Source organism: Nansenia antarctica, assembly GCF_963989245.1.
Source record: "Nansenia antarctica genome assembly, chromosome: 1".
Lineage (NCBI taxonomy): Eukaryota > Metazoa > Chordata > Actinopteri > Argentiniformes > Microstomatidae > Nansenia > Nansenia antarctica.
The window spans coordinates 16340238-16348225 of NC_137674.1; the positions used below are offsets into that span (position 1 = coordinate 16340238).

The 7988-nt window shown below is 43.1% G+C and overlaps 1 protein-coding gene across 1 annotated transcript; it reads right to left on the reverse strand.

Annotated features, from left to right (window-relative positions):
• Positions 1-1865: 1865 nt before the first annotated feature.
• Positions 1866-6166, reverse strand: LOC308159468 (F-box only protein 47-like; the record flags this gene model as incomplete). The annotated part of the gene is made up of 10 exons (XM_080533261.1): positions 1866-1975; positions 2154-2313; positions 2467-2609; positions 3550-3690; positions 3887-4060; positions 4227-4335; positions 4421-4498; positions 4664-4740; positions 4996-5148; positions 5959-6166. The coding sequence occupies 10 exons, from the start codon at positions 6164-6166 to the stop codon at positions 1866-1868; spliced, it is 1353 nt and encodes a 450-aa protein (XP_080389387.1).
• Positions 6167-7988: the final 1822 nt, after the last annotated feature.

The following is a 7988-nucleotide window of genomic DNA, read 5'->3' on the forward strand; positions in this document are numbered from 1 at the left end:
AGAATCAAGGACCCCAATTGAAATAAGCCAGTGGCTTTCTTGGGTTTTTATCCTGTTAGTTGACCTTGTATGTAATATGTACTTTCATGTACCTACTTCTGCAAATCTTCTAATAAAGTTTTCAATCAATCAATCAATCAAGTTCCGACTTCGAGCCGAGGGCTGTGGGCCCCACATGACTCTGGGCCCTAATGCAGCTGCATTGCCTGCATAGTAGTAGTTATACCACTGATGGAAAGCACATGCTTGTAGTTCTAGTGAACAAGCGATGTTATTTGTCTGTCTGTCAAATTAAAGTAGTGCACTCAATTCAGAATGTTGAGTTTGCTCAACTAGTCAAAAAAGTCTCTAGCTTTTGCAACCTCTTCATATACTATGCATGCTATATACTTATTAACAATTCATCACATTGGCAAATGCATCATCTATGCCCATTGAAAAAAAATATTCATTATTCTACCGTATGTAACACTCATTTAGGGACACAAACTGGGACTTTTTAAAATATATTTGACGTACAAAATACTACGCAGCAGCTTTTAGGCATGGTGACACTAGCTTTTCCAATAAGGTCTTATGGTTTGTTTGATGTGTTGGGTTGCTTCTTTGTTCTGTTTTTATTTTATTTTGTTATTCTATATTATCTGTAACAGTTTAATTAATACAACCCAACATGTCTTGTTTGTTTGCTTTGATAAATTTTTTAACCAGTTGTCCTTTTTTATTGTTTACTGTTTGTATGCTTTGTGAAGGAAACAACCAAAAGCTATAATTGCAAAGGATGGGCATAGTAGATCTGAAATCTGATTCGCTTGCATATAGCTGTGTATTCAGTTTATGAGTGGTTACATTTCTCCAGCCTAATCTCTCTGCTGTTTACCAAAGAAAGTGTTGGAGTGATTGCTTTCTTGCATTCCCCAATAGACTTAGTGAGTGCAGAATATGTTTGTGCTATTTTGATAACTTAAACCACCTCAAGTGTCAGTTTAAAATTAAATCCTAATTTAAGTTATTATAGACATTTAATCAGAGATTAAATGAATGTTTAAATTAATCCTGGTCAGTCTTAAACTAGGTTTAAAGTTGGGTACAAAAGGATTAATGGATACAACTTGATTTGTGAATCCTTGTTGGTGCCACCCGACCTGAAAGTTGCTCAATGCTAACGTCTTCTTGATGCTAACGATGCTTAGGTCTCTGTTTACATGGATCCATTCTTGTACTGTACCTACCATGGGTCGGTCTGGTGGTTGAAGTCATAGATACAAATACATTAAAGGACATCAAGACCACAATGCATGTGTTTAATCTGAATACATATTTATTAGATAAATATTAGAATGTCACATCATCTAACTACATACAATTTAGCAAGACTAAAAATCACAATTTGTTCTTCTGACCTGTTTAGAATATGAAATGGTTGTACATAGTGTACACAACAAGACTGCCACTTCATGGGGCAATCACTTTAGATTGTACCTTTATAGTATGTTTTGCCAAATTTTTTGTAAAAACTGTACATTCGCCAAAATTGTACAAACTTTAAATTTGGTAACAATGTTTAGGACCCATTCAAGGTCCCATGTCCCCTTTGCCCCAATTATTTATACCTTAAAATGGCATTTATTATTTGTATTTGTTGAACCTTCATAAAGTACACAGGTAATAGAGAAATACACAGAAGTTTAATATTACACAAAGCAAAACAAATGTGTCTTTTTTTCCCCATTCTACCCCCGTACGTACGGAGAGGTAGATAAAGTATTTTACATTAAATGAACAGGCGCGGACTCGTTTTCCCAAATCAAAGTCTCTTCTGACAGGAGCTGTAAGCTATATATACACTACTCCTCTCCTCGATCTCACTCTTTTGTGAGGAACATGTCGAGAATCACAGTGTGGAAGTGAGCACTGGCGTTGAGGAGGCTGCAGAACTGGCTCTGGAAGATCTCAAAGTCTTCTTGATGGTTATCTGTGACAAGATCGTTGACAGTTAGAAATCCGCATATGTCTACTTATTTTAACTGTTTTTCTATTAATGTGTTCCCAAATAATATGCCCTTAACTTTAAGATTATTTTAGTGCTACAAAGCTTGAAGGAATCTGGACCCTGATCTGATACGATAGTCTAAGTGACTATAACAACTCACCAGCCACCATAATCTCGTACATATTCATGGCAACGCCTGAGAACATGTTTTCCACGGCCTGGATGAAGGACCACTTGTCAGCAGAGGAGGAGAACACCTCACACACCTGCTGCACCATCTTGACGGACCAGTTCATGGAGTACCCGTCCTTCTCACACACCTGAGAGGGGTAACCAGAAATGTCAGTAGCTCAGGCCGGTTCAGGCAGTACCTTCCGTTAAGTGGGCACAAAATGGGGGAAATGTGTCTCTTAGGTTAAAAGATACCGGAACCCTAGAGCAGATAATAAAGTTATTTAGCAGCAGTGACTGACCAGTACGAGGTACACAATGAGTCGTGAGCTCTCAAACAGGCGTCCATTGAGGGCCTTGCTGGCCAGCACGCTGTAGCACACGCTGTTCCCACACAGGAACAACAGACGAGCCACATTCTCCATGTGCCATGCCTGGGGAAGGACTGGAGGCCAACAGAACCAGCACAAAACAAAACAACTGTCATTCATACACACAGCATTCACACTTTACATTAACATTTTTGACATTTAGCAGACGCCTTTATCCAAAGCGACTTACAAGCGCAGTACATTTATCGCAGCCCGGTACACACATAAAGATAATCTGGCCGATTTTGGCCCAATTTCCCCCCTTCCGACCAAGGACAGCAAACGCCCGATTATCGGATGGCTCTAAAGATTATCCTACAAGATTATCCTGTGGTGTGAGGTGTGTTAAGAGTCAATTTCTCCCGACAATCTGCTCGGAAAATGGTCGGGGCCGACGATCATAAATATTAGACGTGTTCAATATTTACGATCAAAAGTCTTCTTGTCTGTGGTCAAAACTGACAACTCCCAAGTCCGATTGTGACGTGGAATGGAATGTAGCCACTCAAGAAGCCAGCTGACTGACGCGTCTTCTTCTTTTCGTTCTTCTGCACTTTATTTTCCCTGTAGCACATGGCTGCCTCTACAGGTCAGTCAGGGTACTACTACCCTGTTCACGCGAGACTCCAGACTGTCGGAGGACAGATCTTTATGCATGTGGTTGTATATTGGAGCACACCACACACAATACGATCAAGACTGTTCAATCCATGATTTTTTATCTTCATGTGTGGGGTCTCTCTCAGATAATCAGAAAATCCTTATATGTGTACCAGGCTTAAGGTAAGTGAATCATCTATACATCAGTCATCATCGCACATGATGGTGCACTCACCATTTGCTTAGTGAAATCTATAATCCTATGGTAATGGTACATACTGTACGTGTGGACTGACCAGACATACAGTATATACAGTATACAGACAAAAGAGTGTAAAAGGTTTGTCTACCATTCCTGGGTGTGTAAAATATAATCATTCAAAGTTGCCAAGTCCTCTGGGCTACTGCAATTACCTATGAGCTCCTCCAGGATGGCCATTATGGTGTCGGTGGTCCAATCTTTGGCTTCCAGGTCGCTGTGTAGCAGGATGAGAGCCTTGGCCAGGTCGGACTGGGCCACCCCAGCACGCAGCTGCTCCTGCCAGCCTAGCGAACCTGGAAAGAACATTCCCTTACACTACACATACACTTTGCCTTGCAACTCTGGCCAACCAAAAAACAAGCATTTCATTTGTTATTATTAACATTAGAATTTCACCATGTAATTACTAACAAGTGATTTATATACTGTACAAAAGTGCACCAGTTTTTTTAAGGTAGAAACCGAGAAGGCCCATGTTGTCCCTCTCACCGTCTGGTAGCAGTGGTCCGTAGAGGATGAACAGCAGCCGGGCTTGGCTGACAATGGGCCAGGGTTTCAGGATGCGGGTCAGCCAGAACAGAGTGTCCTTGCTGTTCTTCCAGGGGTCCAACAGAACCTGTCTGCAGAACAGACGGATCTGTTGCTCCAACAGCTGACATGAACCTGAGGGAGAAAAAAGACATACGGATCACTCACGTCTCTCACACTCTTTCAATTAGCCTTTTTGTCTGTCTGTCTGTCTCTCTCTCTCTCTCTCTCTCTCTCTCTCTCTCTCTCTCTCTCTCTCTCTCTCTCTCTCTCTCTCTCTCTTATAGGGACAGACACTCACCTGGCTTTCCTGTGACCACTGACATGATTTTCTGGGGTAGATTTGTGAAGTCGCACAGGAAGTTGAAAACTCTGGGCCACTCCAGCTCATCCCAGCCGGCTATCAATGTCTGTCAGTCAAACATTAACCATCTCAATACAGGATTCAGCCTTTGATATTAAATTGTCTGATGTTCTTTGTAACTAGGCTCTCACCTGTAGAAACGCTCCATAGCTGGAGAAGCCTTGGCATTGCACTGATTTAATGCACTCTTCCATCATGAAGCAAGGAACCTGAGTGGGAGGTAACAACTGTGTTAGTCTAAGTAAGGTTAACTAGAAAATAACAATCTATTCAATGTTGTCAACTGTTTGGTTTGTTTAGAAATGTGAGAATGTTTGTAGAGCACACACAGCTAAACATTGCCTCATCTGTCCTCCCTCACCTCTCTGTCTTACCTGTGAAAACTTGCTATATATGAACGTTAGCCTATCCTTTGTTGGCAGCAAGAGGGTACATCTCTTGAACAATAAACCTGAAACGATGAGCAAAAACCACAAGAATGTAACATAGTGACTATATTTGCCAACCAGGACCACTTGCTTTCCTCATCGGACCCCCTATGAAAGGAGATAGAAATAATACTTTGGTCTATCTACCTGATAAAGAATTACAGCAGAAATAATGTGGCTCTGAATATTAGTTTATTATAAACATGTGTGTTCTTGGCCAACCAACTAAGTAAAATAAAGGTAAATTAATCAAATAAAGCTGTTGAGGAGCCTCTCACCCAGCGATGTGTAGTGTTCTAGTGAGGACACCTCGGTGGAGTGATGACACCCCTGTACGATGATCCTCTTCCTCCAGGTCTGAGTGGAGACATAGCCCATGATGTAGCGACTGATGGCCTTGGACACCATGCTCAACACACTGATCTGCAACACTTTACCACAACAAACAACGAGGCAGGGAGAAACATCTCATTATAGTTTTTCTCAATTGCTAAAACACATTTCACAAAACTTTCCTCCATTTTCACAAAACTCTAAACACAACACACTTTTCTAAAGCTACATAATCAAAACTACACTACAGAGGATCCATTACACACAACAATACTCACTGAAAACAATGTTCAGGGTGTGATGTTTATTTATTTATTTATGGAACTATACCACACACACACACACACACACACACACACACACACACACACACACACACACACACACACACACACACACACCACAATCATTTGCAACAAGTGTCTTAAATTTTGAGTCGTTATGTTTAATGAATGAAGCTAGGTGTGTTCATTGTGTTCAACATTTTGCTGACTGTGGCAAGCATTTTGCATCACATGAGCTTTAATTTGAGAATTTGAGCAGAGTTTTTTGCAACTTGTGTTTTAGCAAGACAAAATGTGTTTAGATTTATGAGAAAAGGAGGATTGTGTTTTGTGAATTGTGTCTTCATGTGAAATGTGTTTATGGTTTTGGCAAATGGGAGCTAGTTTTATTAAATGTGTTTAGAGAACTGGTCATTTGGTTTAGAGAATTGGCTTTTGTGTTTTAGCAATTGGGAAAAACTGTCATTCAGATGCACGTCATTGGAGCTATACATATGTAAGACCATTTAGTACCCTGCCCCTGGTAACGGCTTCAATCAGAATAGTTCAGCCTCATAGACATGTCTCATCTAAATAATCATAATTCACCCATCCTGAAAAATGTCCAAAGCAAACAGAACCCACCAGAGAGTCTGTCCAGGATCATGTCAAAGACCTCGGGGGCCAGCCGCTCAAAGAAACAGTCGCTGGCCCGAACCTGACGACTCTGACTGCGGGTCGTGATGGTCCTGACGGGATACGGCCGGCGTCTGCGGTGATACTTACCGGCGTCTGGGGGATACGGCCGCCGTCTGCGGTGGGTCACCGTGAATTTCCTTGTCACTTTCGCCATAATAACTGGAATACTGTCAAGCCTTTATTGTCCCACAGATAATCTAGAAGCGAAAGGAAATAGCTAGTTAGTTAAACATGGTGGTTAGCCACAAACTGAAAAGTTGCTGGCTAGGCTAGCTGCATGAACTTACCTAGCTGAGGAGAATGGCACTTGTCAATAAACCTTTGAAATTGTTGCCTTACTGAGCTTTAAATGCTCCTTCACAAGCTGTTATGTGTTCTGGTAAATATTGACACCACTGACATGAGACAATATAATAATAAACTATAATATATCTAAACTAAAGTCACCGACAGTTTTACCTCAGCCAGCGAGCTGCTATTGAGCTTGTGTGCTGCACAGTTCCTGCTCCCTCGCGAGGACACTCGCTGAACAACAAGGGGTGCGTTCGTAAATACGCTCTGGAAATCTGATCAGCACTCATGGAATGCCTGTTGTTCAATCAAATTACTTGGTCCGTTTATGACGTTGAACCCAGTGTGCGTTCCGGCGCTCTCAGAGCAAATGTACGAACGCACCCAAGGAGCGCTACCGCGCCGTCATCTCGAATGAATGAATGGTCTTTATTGTCATTAATATAGTACAGGTACCATACAACGAAATTTGGGAGGGGGGGGGGCTCCCCTGGTGCTAGGAAAAAAAACTAAAAACAAGAAGGGAAAGGAGCTGGTTTACATAAATAAAGGCTATGTACACTATCCACTATACTATACTATACAAATAGAACACTGTGCTGTACTCTATGCTATGCTATACCAATTCTAACATTTCCTATCTCTGAACCTTATGTACCCGAGGGTTGTCATATTGCACATAGTGTTATTGCACATTCATTTAAAGTGTCGCAGTTTGCAGGTTTGAAATGTTCATAGTTGTGTTTCAGTATTGCACTTGATTTCAATCTAGTAGCTGCCATCAAATTATCTAGATTGTCCAGGGCATAGAACCTAGGTCTTTGCTGTGTTCAGGGCCTGAATGGCCCTGGGGTAGAAGCTGAGCTTCAGTCTGTTTGTCCTTGCGAACATGGTCCTGAACCGCCTGTCCGAGGGCAGCCGAGCAAAGTGTTCGTACCCAGGGTGGGATGGGTCTCTGGAGATCTTGGAGGCCTTCCTGAGGCAGCGTGTGTTGTACAGCTCTTCCAGAGAGGGGAGGGGGGCGCCGGTGATCTTCTGGGCCGATCTCACTACTCTCTGTAGCGCATTCCTCTCTGCGGCTGTGCAGCTGGAGAACCACACGCAGATGCAGTAGGTGAGGATGCTCTCCACTGTGCAGCGGTAGAAGGTCACAAGCATATCCTGTCCGATGTGGTTTTTCCTGAGGACTCTCAGGAAGTAGAGCCGCTGTTGTGCCTTCTTGATGATGGCTGCTGTGTTGGTCTTCCAGGACAGGTCATCCTGTATGTGCACCCCCAGGAATCGGAGGGTTGAGACTCTCTCCTCGCTCCCTCCATCGACGAGCAGGGGCTGGACCTCAGATTTTTTCATCCTGAAGTCCACAATGATTTCCTGGGTCTTTGACTGGTTCAGCAGCAGGTTGTTAACCTTGCACAGCTTGCCCAGCTTCTCCACCTCATCCCTGTACGCAGCCCACCACGGTGGTGTCGTCTGCAAACTTTACGATGGAGTTGCTGGGGTGGACTGGGGTGAAGTCGTAGGTGTAGAGGTTGTAGAGGATGGGGCTTAGCACGCAGCCCTGGGGGGACCCAGTGCTGAGTCTGAGGGCTGTGGAGGTGTGGGAGCCCACCCGCACCCTCTGGGGGCGGTCAGACAGGAAGTCCTTGATCCATGCACATATAGAGTGTGATAGTCCCAGGTCTAGT